The 22,178-nt window shown below is 37.3% G+C and overlaps 1 protein-coding gene across 5 annotated transcripts; it reads left to right on the top strand.

The window, feature by feature from the left end:
• The first annotated feature begins 267 nt into the window (after positions 1-267).
• On the top strand, positions 268-21,226 carry GJA5 (gap junction protein alpha 5). Of its 5 annotated transcripts, none has more exons than XM_087894996.1 (3): positions 9,931-11,739; positions 15,874-15,911; positions 16,850-21,226. In XM_087894996.1, the coding sequence occupies exon 3, from the start codon at positions 16,875-16,877 to the stop codon at positions 17,976-17,978; it is 1,104 nt and encodes a 367-aa protein (XP_087751122.1). In that variant the 5' UTR covers positions 9,931-11,739; positions 15,874-15,911; positions 16,850-16,874; the 3' UTR covers positions 17,979-21,226. The 5 variants fall into 5 exon arrangements, with proteins under 5 accessions (XP_087751123.1, XP_034270227.1, XP_087751122.1 ...); XM_087894995.1 differs by having other exon boundaries at positions 13,643-15,911; XM_087894997.1 differs by lacking the exons at positions 9,931-11,739; positions 15,874-15,911 and adding an exon at positions 268-330.
• The last annotated feature ends 952 nt before the right edge of the window (positions 21,227-22,178 follow it).

Below are 22,178 nucleotides of genomic sequence, written 5' to 3'. Positions count from 1 at the left end.
TATATATTTATCATACTTTCCCACTGCACCCTAATCATCTACAAGTAGACAAAAGCAATGGTACAATAAAAAGGCCAGGTTGCCTGAGGAACCATTTCTCCTCAAGGATACCTGCCCATTCTACCAGAATAGATGGATAGTCATGCTCCATGTCCCTTCCCTTAAACATTGTCACCTTGTGGCTTCTCAGAAACATGTTTTCCACTGCAGTTCCTGCCCTACGAAATATCTTCTTGCTTTTAATCTTTGGAAGAGTACTTAACTGACTTCCCTCAGTTGCTGGGAAAGAGGGAAGTCACAGCATGATGAGAACGCAAACGATTGTACCAGGTATGTGTGGCTGCAGCATCCTTTCTTTCTTTCTTTCTTTCTTTTTGGTTTGCTGGCTTTTTATTTTTGCTGTATATATTATTGATATGGTTAGGCTATAAGCCATCCAAAGATTGGTTTTAGGATGGAGGCAGTTCTACAAATGCTTTAAATAAATAAATAAACAAATAACCATCTCATAAAAAACCCATCTCTTCCACAGTAGTCAATGAGTTTTAAAAATATTTTCTTTTGGCTCAATAAACTAGACATTACTCATCTATTCTTATATACAAAACCCAAACAAAACCCGGTATTATTTGTATGAAAGTATTTAAGGAACTTTCACTAAACTATATTACTTCATTTCTTTGTCTTTTTAAGCATACAAATGCTTCGATGTTTTTTTTTTCATGCCTGCCCTGTTTCTTGCCAAGGTTAGGCCAATTTACCCTTTTGTAAAGGTGTACCTAGGGGTACGTGGTGGCTTAGTGGCTAAGACGCTGAGCTTATTGATCAAAAGGTCGACAGTTAAGCAGTTTGAATCCCTAGTGCCATGTAACGGGGTGAGGTCCCATTACTTGTTCCAGCTTCTGCCAACCTAGCAGTTTGAAAGCACGTAAAAAATGCAAGTAGAAAAATAGGGACCACCTTTGGTGAGAAGGTAACAGCGTTCTGTGTGCCTTTGGCGAACGGAGATGAGCACTGCTCCCTAGACTCAGGAACGACTAGCACATATGTGCAAGGGGAACCTTTACCTTTATCTTTAAGGGTGTACCTATGAATATAGTTTGAAATGTCATTTTCACAGCTCTGCCAAAATATTTTGCCTGACTCTTAAATCATTTTTAATGTTTTGTTAATAAAATAATGATCCAGAACATCCCATGATATGTTTCACTTGTGGCCAAAACGTTCAAATAGTGGGTGCATTGTGTTAAGGCAGTTTTAAATTTCTTTTGAACTCTGAAGAACCATCTAAATGACTTGCTTTATATGGACACAGAATAATTTTCTAAAAGGCTTTCAGAAGCCCACATGAGGATCACATGTGGCACTGATGTTCCATTCTTCCTCAGACAGGCAGATACTCAAATCATTTTTAAAGACAGGCTTCATCCGGTCATCCTAACCTCTCACTCATTTTCCAGTCTGCACACATCTTTTTTTCTTTTTCTCCCCGCCCCCAAATTTTCTGGCTGGCAGATGGCAGCCTTTCTTGTGACATTTCCTGTCATACAAACTGAGATTGCAGGAGTGAAAGATGTAGATGAAATAACCGATTAGCTCTATAGCTGCTTTTCTTTCTTAAGAACACACATAATGCATATTGTCACAATACTTATGTTAAGAAAATATCCTCTGGACTGCTAGTTGAAAGATAAACTAGGCTGCTGTTAACTTGATAAAGCTGGGGAAAGCCACCCTACCATCTCAGTGGCCAGGATGCTTTTACAAACATATATTTAAACACGAATGGTGGATTTCAAATTTTTTTACTACCAGTTCTGTGAGCGTGGCTTGGTGGGCATGGTGTGGCTTGGTGAGCGTGGCTTGGTGGGCGTGGCAGGGGAAGGATATTGCAAAATCTCCATTCCCACCCCACTCTGGAGCCAACCAGAGGTGGTATTTGCCGGTTCTCTGAACTACTCAAAATTTCTGCTAACGGTTCTCTAGAACCTGTCAGAACCTGCTGAATAGCACTCCCCTTATACACACACTTTAACAATTGGGATATTCGAGTTTCTGTTGTATTGGGACTTCTGTAGGAATTAAAGGGAACTGCAGTATCTGTTTTTTCCAGCGACTGCACTAAAGTCATTCCCTGGTCCTAGTGCTCTTGAAGAGGAATACCGCTGAATCTATCCAACAAATCACGGAGGGAAGTGTATCCAGAAATTCCAATGTGTAGGCTCTCCTATGAGATGCAACTAGTAAGTAATACAAATATTAGAGAATAGTGAAGGGAGGGTACACAAGCTCCATATAGCAGAGATGTGAAGTGTGGGTTCTCTTTCTTTGTACATCGGGATGTAAAATCCTTTGTTGAGCTCTCACCAGGTTTTATTCAGGCAAGTACCAATACAGATTGGGCGTGAGCCCACCATGGGTCAGATCATCCATTATTTGTTTCTCCTAAGGAAACTGGCATCTATTTGACAACATGAGTTAGACACACCTGCAGCCTCCAAAACCTGATTAAAACCTGACCTGCAGAGTTGCAATCAAGCCTCAACTGAAATCAGCTGAGTTCTAGCTAGAAAAGTGTACTAATGATAGAACAGCGAATTTGAAGTGCTAGCAGCAATATTAATTGACTGACCATTTTAATTTTGCTGACTGCCAGGAATTCGATCCTTGCCAACTGACTCAGCCTTCCATCCTTCCAAGATTGGTAAATTGAGGACCCAGATTGTTGGGGGCAATATAAACTGCTTGAAGAGGGCTGTAAAACACTGTGAAGTGGTATATAAGTCTGAGTGCTGTTGCTGTTGCTATAATCCAGGGGTGTCAAACTCGATTTCATTGAAGGCTGCATCAGAGTGTGTGTTTGACCTTGGAGGGCTGGGCAGGTGTGGCTGGGGTAGGCGTGGCCAGCTCGACATCACTTGTGTCAGAGGTACCTGTGGCCCGGGCGGGGCTAGAGGATCCAGCGGAGGAAGGCGAGACCAAGGATACCTGGATTTACCTCATTTTTAGCCTGGACAGCTACCTGCAGCCCTCTGCCAGCAAAAATGGAGCTCAGGTTTCCGTGTATACCCGCTGGGCCCTGTTTTAAGCCTGGACAGCCTCCTGCACCCTTCTGCCAGCAAAAACGGAGCTCAGGGGGCCACGTGCACCCTTCTGGGCCCTGTTTTAGGCCAGAACAGCCTCCTGCAGCCCTCTGCCAGTGAAAATGGAGCTGGGGGGCCAGCTCCCTAAGCTCCATTTTTGCTGGCAGAGGCACAGCAGGCCAGTCCTTTGCTATTTCCAGGGCAGCCCCATGGGCCAATCTAAGCACTCCAGGGGCCATATCTGGCCTGTGGGCCTTGAGTTTGACACCCCTGCTATAATCCATCAAAATAATGCTCCTCAAGGGTATTGTGGGAATTAAGATGAAAGGACATTCAGTTTAGTATTGGACCAGGGAATAAAAAATATGAGAAGGGGCAGTCAAGAGAAGATGGTCTAAGTTGCAAAAAGGCATTACCAGCTTTCATGAGACAATTTACATGTAAATAAAATGGCACCAAGAATGACTTTATGGAGACAGAATGTTACCTCCTCACCATTCCCTTCTAATATTCTCCAGCCATTAACATGAATTCTATTAAACTAATAAGAGTCATTAGTGCTTCTGGTCCTCCTGTGAGGGAGAAGAGAATGGAATTACTTTGTGTAGCAAAATAGGCAGGCAGGAATGTGGACTCTTAAAGAAGACTCCAACACAAAATTCTCAAGATGCCAGCACTGTAATGTTTAGTCTTCCAAAATGCAGCCAGTTTCTCAGTAAGCAGCTGTGCTAAAATAGCAGCTTTCATGCCTCTTCTAATTTACTCTGATAAGGAATAATTTTATTCATTAGTAAAAAGGGGAAAAAAGTGGAAACAAAGGATCTTTGCACAGCCATCCTGCTGTTACAACTGACACCAGGTTGCTTACAGACAACACTTTACACAAACTGGAGAGTTGCTAGTAAAAAGTCAGTCATCCATAAATCCATTTTTGATCTTTTTTTTTAACTAAAGGATAATCTCCTTCTCCTTCTCTAGAAACACAAGTGCAACATCTCCTTATACAAAGGAGGTTTTCCAATCAAGTTTAATATAGTAAACTAAAAAAAAAAAGAATATTAGATACACATTTTAGTGCTATATCTATGCTGCAGAAATATCTGTTTTGGGAAGCCAGGCTAACTTCTAGTGGTTAAGATCTTCCTATTTAGAGAAGTGTTCATTCTGCAGACAGCATTCTTTTTTTTCTTTTCTTTCTTTTTCTTTTTTTTTTTTTTGCTTACTTTTCCTGGAAAAAAAACTTTTTTGCAGCTTTTTTGTCTTATTTTTTGCTTTATGTTTGAAAGATTTAACATTATATTATTTTTATAAATAATATAAATAAAAAAGCCACTTCTGACTCTATTAAAACATGAATAATAAAGTGGGTATCTTCCATGATGGACATTATCCCCTCAAATTCAGACAGATTCTTTAATTCTGTAAGCAGCCTTGAGTCGCCATGGGCGAATAGACAGCAATATAAATTCAATAAATAAATAAATAAATAAACTTGTCTCTAATTTTCTTTCATCACTCATTATAGAATTTGTAGCTAACTGTAACCTGGACCCTTCAGATATATAATCCACATCATCTTTGCCAATATGGTTAATTTGAAGGAATGTTGTTAATTGGGCACATAGCTTACAAATCTGGTGCACCAACTTTGGGGAGGGTCTTTAACAAAGTAAGCACATACTTCTCTACTGCAAAATATTTTTAAAAAGTTTAAAATTTCTTGTCAGAGATGTTTGAAAATGTAGATTTCTCTGATATTAAGAAAATGGTTTAGTCATTTATTTCACATTAGTGTGATTATGTGAACTTTTGATACTTATAAGGGAGAAAGCATTTCTTTTATATGAACCAAAGTTCATATAAGCTAATCCTTCAATATTTGTGTGTGTGTGTGTGTGTGTGTGTGTGTGTGTGTGTGTGTGTGTACTGTTATATATCCGATAGATAGATAGATAGATAGATAGATAGATAGATAGATAGATAGATAGATAGATAGATTCGAAAAGTCTGAGGGAAAATAATAAAATAATTAAAATAATGTTAAAATGATAGATAATGTTATGCAAAAACTATGACTGTTGGGCAAAAAATGGAAACAATAATCTATAAATCTGGAGAAATGTGTACCCAAAGTTTCTGTGAACTGAAAAGAGAAGTTCTCCAGTTTGATCAACCAAATCTTATTTGTAAAAATAGAAGAATCTGATTGAAACTGACTAGTCAAGAAATTGACTCATTCATCCTCCATAAACAGATTATTTATGGGTTGCTCTCACACCCTCTCAATCATTACATAACTGTTCTGATAGTAAGCAAACTGCATCTACTGTTAGAAGAAATGTAACTCAAAACCAGTTGCTGGGATGCGTAAGTGGAAGGCTGCTATTCCTCTGACATCTGGTGGGACAATAGGAAACAGCTTCAGTAAGCTTTTGGTTTGACCTCTCCAAGCTTTTATCATGTGCTTACATTTATTGGCTGTTTAGACAAAATACTCTTTCCCATTCTATTCTCCATTAATGTCCATGCGCACTATAATGTATCTATAAGAAGTGCAGTCTCATTCACTTCCAAATTCTTGTAGCATTTGTCAACTATCAGTTTCCAAACTGGTACATGACACTGAGTTGAAACTCAAACTATCAGATTTCAAAGCTACAATTAAGTCATAGATGAATACATTTTTCTTTCTTTTCTTTTTGACAGTTGAAAGTGAAAAGTGAGAGGTATCGTTGTTTGCTCTTTGTACACACATAACCTTTTCTTTTGCCCATTACTGTATCGGGCTTTTCAGACAATATCAGAAACTTGCAAAAACCTGATTACTGGAAATGGAAAAGACCTCTCTGTTCTAAGACTTTCAACACTCCATTTCCAGCTACAGATGATTAAATAGAAGAGATAATGCTTAGCCATCAAGTATTTTACTTCAAGTAATTTGTTAGAATGCAAACTACTTGTCCTATGTGGGAAAATGGATTACAAAGTGGTGAACTTTTCTTTTAAGAAATAATGAGAAAAATGTACATCAAGAGCCCAGATCCCTGGGACATTCTTCTCAACATTTTGTATTTACAGTTTAAAAACAACTTATGAACATTCTTGTAAATAGTTATCATAAATTTCAATGTAGCCTGTATAAACAAGTTCCCAGTGGATTGTGCTCAGTGACGCAGAGCAGAAGACTAGTGTTTTCTCTGGGAAGACTTTCTTTCACTTTTACCACTTTTAATTCAAAATTGAATTGCTTAACTGGGAAAACACTGTAGAGAGGTGAGCATTGTTAGCCTGTAAACACTTAGCCTTAGAGGAAATCATATTGCAGTCGTGTAGATACTGCCACTTTATTGTCACTAACATTTTACTTGAAGTACTAAATTGCTGCATGGCTTAGATTCCAGGTTGTTGTTTTTTTAAAATATAAAGAAGATTGGGCATGCGAGCCCTAAGAATTTTTTTTTAAAATAAATAATCCATACATCACATTAGTCCAATTGACAAGTCTATCCCAGACCTCAGGGGAGGAACTAATAAACATTTAGTTACTTTGCTATTGTTTTCCGAAAACAATTTGACTTCCTTTGCGATAACCCTGAATTCCTTCATTAAAAATAGAGAGGCTGAGAGCCAGAGGAAGTGCTTGACTGGAGCCAAGTCACTGCTTACAATAACGTTTTTTTGGGACCACATTTATATCCCAATTCATGGTGATGACTCTATAGGAGGCTGACAGCTGCTGGGGCATGTCATACATCACGCAGAAGCTGGAAGACCCTCCACTCGGCTTCTTTCAGATTTTTTGGGATCCTTCAGCCAGCCGCCTGATCCCAGACAAGAAAGCTTGGAGCTCCAGCAACCACCTGAACTGTGTTTATCTCACATCAGACAAAAATCCGTACTGGATCTAAATAGAAAAGGTACAGTCCTGCAAACTCTAAAAGAGATCTGAAAGCTAATGGATTAGTAATTTTATTATTAGCAATTTTTTAAAATTTGGTGATCATGGTTTTCTTCTGTCTGGTCAAAATATATAAAATATATTATATTTTTAAATTTAATATATTTAAAATAAATTATAAAACTGTATTTGTGTATGTGTCCATGATTCCATTTCATTCTACAGTGTCATACTTACATTTAATCCAAGAATTAGCAGATATTGTTGAATACAAATATGCATTTCTATAGTTTTGAAAGATGACATTGCTACATGATGCTTGGCAAGTAATGTATTATTGCAAATGTATATTCTGCAAGATAATCTGATAAATTAGATGTCATTGCAGTCTTGCAGTTGGGGGGGGGGAGGCTTCCAGATTGGGGGGGCTCCTAACCCTACCAATCCAAAAAATTTTCTCTGGTTATTTTGTAGATTTTTTTTGTAGATTTTTTAAAAATACATATAGAATTAATTATGGGAAACATAATTAATGACAATGCAAGATCCCCTAAAACTATGATAATAACTGGAGTGCCTGGATGATGACTGCCTTTTCTGGAAGAAATCCACGTCCTAGAGTAGTAAGTGGGATTTATACTCAGATAAGTGCACAGACACTGCCTATACTAGACGAATATTCATGAGATTGGCATGATAAAAAGACTGAGGATTAATGAGCAAAAGTAGCTCTAAATAATGAATTTCTGTTCAATAGCTATTATAAAAACCATGACAGCATATTTAGAAATATGTTCTCCTTTACTTACCGGTAAGTATCCTGACATTTTATTATTTAAATCCTTAATTTTGGCTCATAACACAAAATAGATCATCTGAATTGTTTCAGGACCTTCTGAACTATTACTTGGAATTTCTGTCTGTTTTTCGGTTGCTGTGCAAAGTGACTGACTAGTGAAGCATGTAGAATGAAAATAGAATAAATAAATAGCACTTGCTTTCTCACCTTCAGAGGGAGAGGCAAAGAAACAGGGGAATACACAAATTGGCCATTGCCATTCTGGTTATCCCAAAGGTTTTTTTTCAAGAGGCAACTGGACTTTCTACACTACTATTAATCTTCTCATCGTTCCCACCACCCATCTCCTTCCACTTATGACTGTATGACTGTAATTTTGTTGCTTGTATCATTTGTACCCTGCGACTATCATTAAGTGTTGTACCTTATGATTCTTGATGAAGGTATCTTTTCTTTTATGTACACTGAGAACATATGCACCAAGAAAAATTCCTTGTGTGTCCAATCACACTTGGCCAATAAAGAATTCTATTCTTTGTTTTTCTTTGAAAATGGTTCACTTCTCATTCAACAAGTTTCTTCAGTTCTCGGATGAGAAGCAAATCATCTTCAAGGAGAAACAAAGTCCAGTTGCCTTTTGAAAAAGAACCTTTAGGACAGCCATGACCTGGATAACTGAGAATCTCAGTCATTTGGACATTTGCCATACCTGTTGTTCTGACAGAACGCCTGCCCGGATTCATTATGAAAGCTTGTAGTATGGACATGGTCTTGTTTAAGCAACTTCATATTATGTTGCTGCAAAGGCAATTGAAAATGCTTGCATGAAAGACAAGCAACTCAACATTGCAGTGCAAAATTGTCCTCATTCTCAGTTATATAACAGTTCACATTTCATCTCTTTTTCAGACTTTGGCACAATTGACAAATAAATAGGATACATTATCAGGGACCATTCCCATTAAAATAAGGAACATACTTTCTAGCAACTTGTATAGGATCATTCTGCATATTTATTGTAAGTAATAAAAAATAGTTAAGATGCTAGGAAAGGCAATCTAGGTAGAGTGGATAGCATATCCCCACTTACTGTGTGTCCTTGGCCCATTCTTATCTCTCAATCTGATAGATGTGAATGACTGTCACAAGGGATAAACAGCTGGGGATAGTCTTGTATATAGGCTTGGGTTTGGGGGAAAGGTATAACCAAATCAATAGATCTGTAAGTTTATTTTTTGAATTGATAAATTATAGTCTCTTTTAGACTTTCTTTCAAGTGGTGAGAAGGTAGTCCCTGGATATCAAAATCTTGCAAGGACTGTCTTGAAAAGGAACATCATCACTTTTTGTAAGATTTAACAATATACAGATTGAGCAAAATCAATTGTCCTGCACTGGATCTGCAAAGAAAAGAAACCACCTACCCACCTCCGAATCTTTGCCAAGTTTCCTATCTTCCTAATTCAGCCAAAAATACAGCCTGAATGCAAAGGCTTTGGCCTTTTCTCACATTTTGCTTCTAATTGGCTCAAGAAAAGGTGTGATGTGATCTATTTTTCTTAGGTCATTTTACCAACAATCTCCTATATCAAAGTTGTGCCTCGCAATAATGTCATTGAATCTATTACCTGGGTCTGTGAATCCCTTACCATCTCCTTCCTTTAAGACTTCCATATTAGCTCTAAATTTCAGCTTTGCGCAAACTTGCTCATTCTTCTTAAAGTGCCATAAAAGGGATATTCCTATTTTACATTTACATCAGGTTTAAAAGCCTATTTGTTAACTCTGTTTTCTTGTCAAAGCTTCAAAGGTTTTCTTTCTTTTTTAATTAGAATATAAGATATTTAAAAACAAATGATATTCATTTTCAAAAATCAATATTCATTCAATATATTAATCAACCAGTATACTAATCCTCCCTCCCCTTGGTTTACCCTTTGCCTGTTATTAGCATTATACATTTCTTCCTTCACTTCTTACTATGCCTTTTCACACTTGCTTTTCTGATTAACCAACTGTAACCACTGTACATCATGAGTAAGCCACTTACACCTCTAAAACTGTTGGGCCTTGGCCTAAAGACTGTCTGCAAGAATCAGTCATTTGGCACAATCTCTATTATCAGCTTCCCAGCTAGGCCCCTAAATGGGAAAAGTCTCCCTGACTACCAGTTCCATTTGCTGCTCTAACAGGAGTTATGAATACAGGATCTCTCCAAAATTATAGACTTTGCTGCTTTAGGAAGACTGCAACTCCCTTCATCCTCAAAGCTGAAGCCAGTGTTGAGCCAGAATGGTCACTGAAATGTAATAACTTCATCCTCAACAGATTTAGCCTAAGCTTGTTTTGGGCTCAAGTCCCTTACAGCTCAAAGGACCAAGATAGGATTTGAATGATAACTCTAGTCTGACCTAATGTTACTTCAGTCATCTTGATGGGTTATCTTCCCCAGCAGCTTCATGTAACTTCATTACATAACATCTATATTACATAACAATGTGTAGCTTCATTACATAACATGGGGAGAGGATCAAGAACTTTAAAACCCCTCACTGAAGCAAACATTAACTTTATTACTCTTTCTCATGCATAGCAACTGGAAATTTAGAAGTAGTATACTATTATTAAGCTCCAACTCTCATAGCAAATTAATTATATTGAATGACACCTTCCACTTAGATCATAATACAGATCACTTAATATAAGGATAACTGGGAATGTATCCATCTCATGCCCAGGTCTGAATCTTTACTCAAAAGAGCCATAAATCCATTTCCTATGGAACCCTCTAGAGCTGACACTGAACCATCTTCTCAAAAAAAAAACAAAAAAAAACAAGATTGGCAATTGGCTGATAATTTCAGAAATAGGTGGACTCAGAGGTGATCTCTTTAGAAAAGGCATACCATACCACCTCCTCTTTAAAGGGCAGCTTGCACTAACCCTTCCCTTAAAGAAGATTGATCCACTCCTAAATCCTGTCAATTATGACTGCCCAGACATACAAACAAGCTTACAAAGACCATGTATTGAGTCCATCAGTAACGTAGTTCATGCCCCAGAGGGTTCTTTTGCTTCCTCAGTTTTCACAAGGTCTGAAGAATCCCAGATGATCTTAAAGGACCTTGCTGAAATTATCTGGTGAAATATGTAGGTACATTTCACATTCACTCAGGTACTGATAACAAGCTCCTGAAACCATTTGCAAACTTCAGTTGACGAGGATAAAGCAAAAGCAAACTATGTTGAATTTCAGGGGATTGGAAATACTGTATATTGAAATTATACAAATCTTGATGTGATAAGATTCAGTATGAATGGTGCCTTATTCATTGTCGTTAAGCTGGTTGCTTTGCCAGCAAAGTCCACAAACTTCTGATTCTGTTTTTAACTTTCCAGGAATGCAGTATAATTTATTTCTATCTTTCTCTGCCCCTAAGAAACACACCTTTGATAAATGAGGGACTTTCCGGAGAAAGGATTGTTCTTTCATTTTTCAGAAATAACTAGGGGCAACCTATTTCTGCCCCACCCATTAACATCAACCATTCTTTTGCTTTATGAGTGGTGAAAACTTTTTTCATAGAGCTGCAACTGCAAAGGGATTCACACTGTTCCTCAGTTACAAAGAACACTTGACAAGCCGTACTTGCTCTCTTGACAACCGAAAACAGCACAACTGAAACTTGCAAAACATCAGTATTTATGTAGGAACAACTGCAAATATAGACCATGGAGGAAAAAAGAAACCTATAAAATTATTTGATTTTGCCAAAAGAGTATCTAGGAAAGGGGTGAGCAAAACACATGATGGAGAAGTAAATACACATATAAAGAGAGAAGACAGTAAGTGTCTGACAAGCTGCAGATGGAGAAAAAAAATGAATAAAATATTGAACACAAACTCCTAAGGATCTATGCTGGATAAAAAGAACAGCTAATTTCAAGAAAAAAGTTAGGTAAGTAAAAAATGCTCTGAAAATCATTACAAACAGAAAGCTGGATTGTAATGAGATGGTAAAAATTAGTCACTTCTATCTTGAGAAAGAAAGTTGTATTTCTAAAATACAATTTAGAGGGTAAACTGGTAGCTTTTTAGAGTGTAAGAATTTGACATTTTTATATTACACTCAGCATATTTTAAAGTACATTAGCAACCACGATTAATTTAGTGATATAACAGGTTCCCTTTCATTGTGTACATTTAAGCTTATATCAGAATGACTGGAGGAACCCACTTTCTAAATTGGGATGCAACTTTGGGGCAATTCAAAAATGAGCAAGAGCAGTGCTGTAATTTAATATGTTTTAACTTGTTTTTTCCCCCTCATTTCTATGTTCCCTTTGTTAGTCAATGCTAAACTGCATAATATTTTTAGAATTGGACTTTCAGAACATTGGGGGACACAACACACTGTGAAGTTTGAAATACATTCTCTTATTGATATTTTGTAACCATATTTATAGCAATATACAATTGATCCATCTTTTATAGTTGTAGAAATAGATTTTTGTTGCTAATGAATTTTATGGGGGGGGTTAATATTACAAGGAAAAAATTTATAGAATTTTGCTTTTAGCTTCTTGCAGAAACAGTGCAGTTTTATACATTTTTGCTCAGGAGGTTAGATTGGACTACAGCTTTCTGCCTTCTGATTTGAGGCTTGCTTCTGTTTAATGATGTAGAGAGGTATACTATTAAATAGTCTATTTGCATGCTGATTTTGTCCCATACACCTTTAATTTTAGAAATAGCAGTAAGGATAGCTATAAGCACATTCTCCTGTGATTTGGAAGCACAACAGTTTATTAACTGCAAGCTAGAGATAAATTATCCTATAGAACTAATACAACAATTTCTTATTATATTCTTATGTCATCAGATTTATAGTAAAATGTACATAGAAAATGAAAATTTGCTATTAATACATGCACATCGCTGGTAAGGATATGGTTTAAAATATTATTTTTTCTTGGTATTTCTAGAATGCTAGAGTTTGCTTCATCAGGAGCAGAAGTTCCACTGAATTAATATTGCCTGCAATTCATAAAGGGAAAAAAAGCAAACCAAAAGAATGCAAATGACAAATACCAAATAAAATATTTTGAGTCGCTTCAAAATTAGATGGGCTGCAAATAAATTTAATAAATAAAAATAAAAATATAATTTTGAAATTTCCAGGACATTTTTATTTGTTTTAAATATCAGATTATCTAAATTAATATAAAAAGAGAGGGAATTGAAGAAGGTGTGGTTTAATTTTGTGAAATAGTGAGGATTTCTCTAGCATCTTCTTTAGCATCAAGGCTTCTCTAAGTACTAGACTGTGTTGAAGGCTTAATCAGTCAAAAGCTTGTTAACAGATAAAGATTCTTCTCAGCATCAAATACGGCTCCATAAATTGGAGGTGGGGGACAGGGCATTTTCTGGGTGGTTTTTTTTTCCAGTTTCCAAGATTAGCCCCAGCTTCAGAGACTGCACATGGTTAGCCAGTTGCTGCCATCATATATGAATTCTTCTGAAAAGATTTTTAAATATAGCATTTATCCTAGCACTGATTGAAATATACAGATTATGAAACAATGATTGAAAAATGTGATCACCTCTTAGGTAATACAATAAGGAAGTGTAAAAGACATAACTAGTTAGACAAACTTCTTTCTCACAGTTTCTTAGCTAAATTTTGGTGTGAGAAGTTCAGACTGATGAGATTCAAGATCACTTGGGAATGATGCCAAGCACAAATATTGCATTCTTTTTTTATTGCTCTATTTTGCCCTTGGAATGCTAAAGCTAGAAGGATTCAGAAACATGACATAATGTGCTATTTATTTTCTTTCTCTATCTGGCTTTGAGGGCAGATTTCACACATCCATCTCCACTGTCCTTGTCTTCGTCACATGGCACTAAAAAAAAAATAGAAACAATGAACATTATATGTCCTGAAGAAGAATCAATTGTGCTTCATTCCTTGGTAAAACAGCAAACGAATTCTTTGTTTATAGTAACATAACCAGTAAATTTGCTGACCTCCTTAAGAAAGAAGAGTTGGGGGGGAAGTGATTTTTGGAGAGCCATAATGCTGTGTAGAATGTGTAAATTGCAGATCATGTTACTCTGACATTTAGCAGCAAATTAAATAATAATGTTATAAAAATGTTAGGAATTTTAATTAATTTAGCAAAATTGCAATTGAATTTAAATATGGGATTATTATTACATATAATGAGGATATAACTGTCCAGATATGTAACATACCAGAGGTGGGAAGAAAGTATATTTTGCATGGATTTCTTGATCTCTAGCTGTTTAATGGAGTGATCATAATTTTTATTTATAATGTAGTTGGTTATACAGAATTAATTTTGTCACTGCCCCAGAACACATGCACAATTGCTACTCAAGCATCAACCGCAGTACCCCTTCCTTAGCCCTTCCTCAATGCTTCCAATTCCCAATTTATGCCATAAATCAAAGCATATCTAGTATAAATTTGGGGCCCTTGAATCTAGAAGATGAATTAGAATAAGCTTCCAAACATATTGTTCTCATCGCTCTTTTGCAAATTCACATTTGAGATTGGACAGAAAGAGATTGACATTTTTCTTCCTTTGTTCTTGGATGTATCCTCAATCCTTTACACAATAATGCAAGAAAAAAAAAACTATTACAAATATTTCACACTTGACAGTGTGTGCACCAGCTGCAGCCCAGTGTTTCCTGATCTCTGGAGGTTGTTAAATGGTTTCTTCTGGACTAGGACCCACCTTATGTTATGCATGAGATATTATTCCCAGTTGGGATACTTTGGTCAGAGGAAAGACAGAAAAATGAAGGATGCAGATATTATAGACCAATAACAATGTTTATGGAAGTTGGTAATAAAATCAAGGAAGAACCTGAAGGAGAAATAAGAGATAAAGGGATCCTAAAAGATAGAGTTAGGAATGCAGGTTATTATTAGAGATACAAAGAGAGTGGGGACTTTCTTACTGGTCTGGAAAAATCTAGTTTAAGTTGCAGTTACTGTTTATCTTAAGCTGTGAGTTGTTTCTTTAATTAACCAAACAGTATCAGATGAAAGACAGAAGACATGCACTCTGTGACACTTTTCTGCAAAGCTTAAGCATATAAGCACATAATACAAGTATTTCTTCTGAGGCTAAAGATTGCACTGCATTTTTGCTATTTGATGCTTTTTAACTATCCTCCCTTTCAAAATGTATTCTTAAAAAAGCAAAAGTTCCTTGTGCTGGCTGCAAACTAGTAAAACTTGGAGAAATTCAGCAGCAGCAGCTGTAACCTTTTGTTTCAACTGCCTTAAAACTATGTCAATATGTCCTAATCTCTCTAGGTTGATCAAAATTATTTGGCTGTCCTCGCATACGCAACACCTCCCAATTTAGTACCAGCCCTACGATTTTCACGCTTAGTCATATACTGGTTAACTTGACACTGAAGTCACTGATAACGAACGAGCAAAACTAGATCTAACACCCATCTGGGCAGCAGCCTTCTGTACACTCACACCCAAGGTCATTATCTCCACTTAGCATTATCCTTTGGTTAGAGTCTGAAGCTAGTTTCTCAAGTATTCAGCAGCATGCATTGGAACTTCAGTATCAGAATTTATTTAAAGCTACAAATGCTTGAAATAAATCTGGAAACAGAACATCTGTCAAGCATTCTAATTCCAGTGCAGCTGAAAAATCAGTCAATTAAAAACAATAAGCTGTGTTTCTCTGGATGGAGAGTGTGTAGTGGTACCAAGCAGTGGTGGATTTTAACCGGCGTTACCACCAGTTCGCTTTGCACATGCGCATTGCATTTCAGAACAGCTGAGGTGCGGCAATCCGCTCTGCTGCGCCTATCAGCTGGACTAAAAACAAACGAATATAGGTAGTATAGCGCAGGGGTGGGCAGGAGGGGCCAGCTGACAGTCGGAGCAAACCAGTTCGCTCTCACCTTACCATCACCTCTACTGGCTCACCCGAACCAGGACGAACTGGTAGCAACTCACCACTGCTACCAAGCAAATGATGTTCTGTAGCTATTGTAACTTTGCTTTTTTAATTCTCTCCTCATTTTGAAGAAGCAGTGGTGGCAGAAGCAATGGAAAACGGGGGCTGGGTAAGAGAAGACTGCAACATCTAACCCCTTAAATAAGACAAACGGTATAATATAGACTCAGTTGGAAACACTAACTCATGTTTTCCTATTCATCTTCTGTCATTATTTTTCTTTTAGCTAAGGAAGATAAATCTATTAATGAATCAGAGATGGACAGCTTGAAAAGGCCTCATGACTGACAGTGCTAAGAATTCCCTTGAGTCTTTCTTCACTAGAGTTTCACAGTGAAACCAGCCCTTCGTGTAGTTCAGAGTTTCTCAACCTTTGCAAGATGTGAGGACTTTGATTCCCAGAATTCCCCAGCCACATTTGCTGGGGGTTACCAAAGTTGCCAAGGCTGAGAAACCCTGCTATAGTGAGAGAAAAAGAGCCACCATTGTTTTAACTTCCCACACTATCCAGGTATGTTGTGGCCACCAGAGAAGACAGTTGGGATGATGGTGCATATGGGATAGTCTAAAGCAGTGTTTATCAGAATGGCTGACTGGGGAATTCTTGGCGTTAAAGTCTACACATCTTAAAGTTGCCAAGGTTGAGAAACACTGTCTAAAGCTTGGGAATATGAACAAATAAGGTTAAAATCAAAGGGTGTATTATTCCCTGAAGATATTTTGAACCTATTTTCTATGCTGCACTGATTTAAATTAAAAAATGGCAACAAATAGCATGCTTCCCTTATTGTCTTTATGATAATCTGCATTTTAAGGTGATATTTTCATGCCTTTAATGTCTTTTAAAGCCACTTACAAAGGCTTGACTGCTATGCACAATATGTCATCCAGATGTGAAGGACTTCAACTCTAATAATCAGTGCATTGCTAATGGCCATCTATAAAAGAATTAGAATCCAATATATCTGGAGGTTATTAAGTTAGGGAAGACATTTCTATGCCCTACACATTGTTCACCATAACTCCTTTTTTCTCTTTTGCCCTTAGACGTCAGTCTCCCAATTGAATAAACATGGGTGATTGGAGCTTCCTAGGAGAATTCCTTGAAGAAGTCCATAAACATTCAACAGTAGTGGGAAAAGTCTGGCTGTCTGTCCTTTTTATCTTCCGGATGCTTGTCCTGGGCACAGCTGCAGAATCTTCCTGGGGAGATGAACAGTCCGATTTCAAATGTGACACCCAGCAACCCGGTTGTGAGAATGTTTGCTATGACAAAGCTTTCCCAATCTCCCACATCAGGTATTGGGTCCTTCAGATTATCTTTGTCTCCACACCATCCCTGTTATACATGGGTCATGCAATGCATACCGTCCGTATGCAGGAGAAGAGGAAACTTAAGGAGACCAAGGAAGAAGCAAGGACAATCCAGAACAAGTGTGACTCTTTTTCCCAGCAGGATTACCCAGCACCAGAGAAGATAGAGCTGTCCTGCTGGGATGAACCCAGTGGGAGAATAATTCTTCGGGGCACTTTGCTGAATACCTATGTCTGCAGTATTTTAATCCGTACCACCATGGAGGTTGCTTTCATTGTTGGGCAATATATGCTCTATGGAATCTTTCTGGAGACCCTCTATGTCTGTCACCGGCAGCCCTGTCCTAATCCAGTCAACTGTTATATCTCTCGGCCAACAGAAAAGAACATCTTTATCATTTTCATGCTTGTGGTAGCATCCTTCTCTCTCTTCTTAAGCCTGGCTGAACTGTATCACTTAGGATGGAAGAAAACTAAGCACACCTTCTCTCAGAAAATCAGCCCTACACCAGCAATTGGCAAACTGGAGGGAGACTCTCAAGTGAAGACAGATGAAAACTGCACCCCTCCTCCAGATTTTAATCAGTGTTTAGCCAACCCTACAGGGAAGTATATCAGCCCCTTCAGTAACAAAATGGCCTCTGAACAAAACACGGTCAACTTTGCAACAGAGGGGGTCCACAATCCAGATGATTCAGGTGGAGAAGCCCCCTTTATCCAACTAAACTACATGCAACATCCAGAAGCCACTGTAAATTCTGCACCAAATCTGATACCAAATGGATACTTTCAGAACAAACGCAGACTCAGCAAAACTAGCCACACAAGCAGTAAGGCAAGGTCTGACGATTTGTCAGTGTGAAGTGCTTCTAGTGGAGCTAGAAGAAGGGAAGAAGTTGTTACGGCAAATGCCTGTAGTTAAATTTTTGAAATCTTGTCAGTCTAAACTCTGGATCAATTAGCTTATGAATTCACGCTTAGCTGACATATTCCAAAATGTTTCTTTGCATGCTCTGAACCCATTACTGTTCCAAAATAAAAACTGTTTCATTTCAAAACAGCAAAGTAACTTTAGCAGTTACATGGTGTTCTTATACTTCAGATGATTATCTCATTATCCAGCACTATAAAACAGTATAATCATTGCAATTTCTCCAAGAACCTTGGAAATTATAGTTTGGGAACAATGCTGAGGAGTCTCTGTTCCAAGCCCTTGCACAGAATTACAATTCTCAAGAATCCTTGATTGGACAAAGGAAAGGAGTAAATTATAATTCTGAAGAAAAACTCAGGGCATTTCCACAATCCTCTGTGGGATTGGCTCCAAGTGGAATGGATTCATGCTGTAATCTCTTTTTGTGAATTGAGTCAGGTTATTTATGACTCTTCTCAGGTGTATTTAAAACTTTTGAATTTTTTTTTGTTTTAGATCACAGAGGTTCTGCAGACTTTCTGGGCAGTCTGTTTTCTCACTTGTGATAACTATTGTCTTAACCTTCCTCTCAGTTCCTGGGCTCAGGTTAGCTATTATTACCAATCTTCACAGAAGTTCAACCTTCACTGACCTTGACTCTTCTCTATCCATTATTCTTTATGCCTTTCCACCATAGTCTTCTTACAAGCATGGATACAGTTATTGGAAAAAGTCAGAAAGAAATTTAACAAGTGATGGGGACATTTAAATACAAAAATGGAACAGTGGCAGAATAGATAAGAAGTCTTTGAACAACTTCAGATGTTTTGCTTACTTTCTTTTTCTTTTGATTGAACTTTGCTGCTTCAGCTTCCCACCATTGCTGTTTTTCAGATTGTTTTGCCAGCACATAAACCCATATTCTAAAAACACATGGATAAAAGGACAGTAACAATTTCTGAGATTTCATCTTTGTGTGGAAAGAGGTGAGGGGATTCCATTATTCCGCAGCTGACAGCAATTCAGGAAATGGAGCAGTTGAATTACATTTGATATTCTCATTTTGATAAACTAGAGGATGAGCATTGACTGACTCGTGGGGGTTCCTCCATTTTCTGAGTTTCAAAGACAACTAATGTGAAGACAATAGATCAGATTGAAAAGGCTTCGTGACGGATTTGGGGGAGGACTGTGTGGGAATGTTACTGAGTGGAATTTGCAAACTAAATTTGCAGCGAGTATCGTGTTGTGAGATGTGTACAAAGGAGTTGAGGGGTGGGGTATATAGCACTATTTTTTCTCTCCTTCGAGATGAAGCTCAAGCACTGGCTTCCCAAATCTTGGTGTAACTTCAAATTCTTATAGTGCAAACATGGGGCCAAGGCCTCTCCACATCTCTTAAAATCATTGGACCATTTGAAACCATAGCATACCAACAAGCTATCTCCCTTCTAGAAAACTAAAATATTGCTTTTTCTTTTTTTCTCAAAACTATATAGAAAACCATGCTAGTACCAATTAAAATGCAATGAAATCTACTTGAATTTTTGATGTATTTGTCTATAATAAATCTTGATTTCTGTATGGCCTCATAGTGTTAAACATGCACCAGCTCAGGGGGACAGCAATTAAAAATACTTTGTTATTTTAACAAAAATATTAATATAAAGTTTTCTTCTGAAATTAATACTCCTGTATGAAACATGAATTAATACTCTGTGGAACCCTAATAAATTGTGGTTTTTTTAATATGATATTCTCTATCCATTTTTAAGTTACTGCTGCTGGAAACATAGTCACTAGGCCAAAATACGTCAAGGAACAAAAAAGAAAACAAGATCACAGAGGCAGACAATCTTACCACATCCAAACATAATGTTTCTCTTTAGTAATTTTTTTCAGTATGACGGTATCATAGGAAGACAGCTGTTAATTATGCTGTAACATCCACTGGAAAATGGAGTTTAATTTCATTAAGTTTTGAAGAAATTTATTTACAGTTTCAGGTGTGGACTTTTTTCTCTCAACCAAATTGTGTTAAGCCTACTCTGAAGACTTACTGCAATTTTTTAGCTAATAGCCAAAAATATTCTATTAATTTTCAGCAGTTAGAAGTGGAATTTTATGGGCATGACCCTGTTGAGGCCAGAGAATGCCTAAAAAGTTGGCTGGATCTCTTTAAGAAGTTAACAGATCAAAGTCAGTTCTGGTTGTTGCTGCATAATTGCTGTGCTGAAATAGGTAAGCAAGAGACACTGGTGGAAAATGAGAACTGGGGTAGCACCAGGAGGCATTGTCAGGCAATTTAAGAAGTCAAGAAAATATTTAATCAACCAAATCAGAAGATTCTTGTTCAGGAGTTGGAAAGTGACTGAAAGATAAACAATTTTTATAGCAATTTTAGTCTAATCTAAATTCATGCAACATCTACAGGAAATACAATCCTCATGTAATAGTATGTTTCTGCAGCTTTGGGAAGTAGAAACACCTGTTCCTGGCCTTGAGACATTTAACTTCAAGCTGCAAAGGGGCTAGAAATATTTGAATTTATTTACATGAAGCCAAAGGCTCTGCTTCTCTTCCTACGATTTTCTAAGAACATCTTCTAAGAACATTTGAGTCACTTTTACTTGTTAAGCCACTCACACATGACTATTTTGATTGGGATTATTTTTTAATATGGGATATTAAGTCAAATATGGTTGCTACATTTTCCTTTAACAAGCCTGTGAACCCTGTAATTTAGGGTAGATGTTCCACCCAATATCACACAATCAAGGTTTAATTCGCTCATTTGAACCAGAATAATTTAAGCATCAAACGGATAGAGAACTAAGTGAAGGAAATTCATTTCATTTCCCAGTTGTCACAATGTGTTCTACTTCATTTTCCAAAATATTTGTTTAACTCAGTATCATATATGGTGTACCAATGATTGAAGAGATAGGAAATTAATGCTCTCGCTGTTTTCAAGGCAAGTAAGTATTTTCTCCTGTTTCTGGGAAGGAAACTAAGGGCACTGGGAGTATGTTTTTGTGTTAAAGGACTTGATAGAAGACTGAAAATGTTTGTCTTTAAGCTACCTTTCTTTGTGGTCTACTTTCCTCTGTAATGTAAACCCAAGATGAGAGGATGCATGTTATCTTTGATTATGTACTATGCTTGTTATGTTTTAATAAAGTTTGGGTTAAAACTTGTCTTATTCACATTTCTCTTCTTAAATGGAGAGTAACATTTTGCCTAGGTGGTTGCCCTCTTTGGATCTCTGTCACCCCAAAAGCTGACCTTCAAATTCCATCATAAATTAGAACAGCTTCATCATTGGAATAAGGAAAGCCTAACAATGTACCTGCATTTGTTTTGTTACAACAAACTCAACAAAGACTCCCAGTTTCTGTCTCCAGGCATACAATATTAAAAGACAAATTTAGCAAGGTCTGTTTTTACAACCAGGATCCAAATCACCAGGTCTTTTTTTCTTTCAGAAACAACATTTCCAATTTTTAAAAAAGGAAGTTTTTTTGTCAGTTTCCAGCATTCTTTGACAATGTCCCACAAAACTGCCCATTTGGAAGAATGGGCTTGAACTTACAATCATTGTATTCATGTACCAACCATGGATTTATTTAATAACCACCACAAACATCATAACATCAGGTCTGATCATGTGGGTGCCTCAACTTATGAGCATGTCTTACAACTAGAAATCCAGTCTCAATGTGGTTGTAAATCAAGGACAGTAATAAGCATACCTTACTAGGACCATCCACACTATTTCACAAGTTGCATTAGTTGCTGGTACAGATACAATTCAAGGTGCTGGTCATCACACATAAAGTTCTACATGACATAGGGTCAAGTCATTTAAGGGGCTGCCTGGTTCCCATTGTTTCTACCCATCTGGGAAAAAATGGCAGAGTTTGTATCCTTTACATCTCTCAAACAAAATTATCTATTGGATCCATCTATTTGTCATGACAGTTATCCTCTAGAATAGGGGTGTCAAACTCCCAGCCCACGTACTGGCCACACCCTGTTTAGTGAAGGGGGAAAAAGACACAATATGTGACGCCACTGTTATGACATGAGTTTGACACCCCTGCTCTAGAATGTAGTTACTACCCTGATGGCATTCCAGAAGACCTTGAA

The sequence above is a fragment of the Pantherophis guttatus genome, chromosome 5 (genome assembly GCF_059756535.1).
Source record: "Pantherophis guttatus breed Tessera chromosome 5, ASM5975653v1, whole genome shotgun sequence".
In the NCBI taxonomy this organism is placed as follows: domain Eukaryota; kingdom Metazoa; phylum Chordata; class Lepidosauria; order Squamata; family Colubridae; genus Pantherophis; species Pantherophis guttatus.
The sequence above is the reverse complement of the archived record's forward strand: the minus strand, read 5'-3'. Positions and strand labels throughout refer to the sequence as shown.

What these genes read in the sequence shown, in the direction of transcription:
- GJA5 (XM_087894997.1), top strand. Translation starts at nt 16,875, where the DNA reads ATGGGTGATTGGAGCTTCCTAGGAGAATTCCTTGAAGAAGTCCATAAA.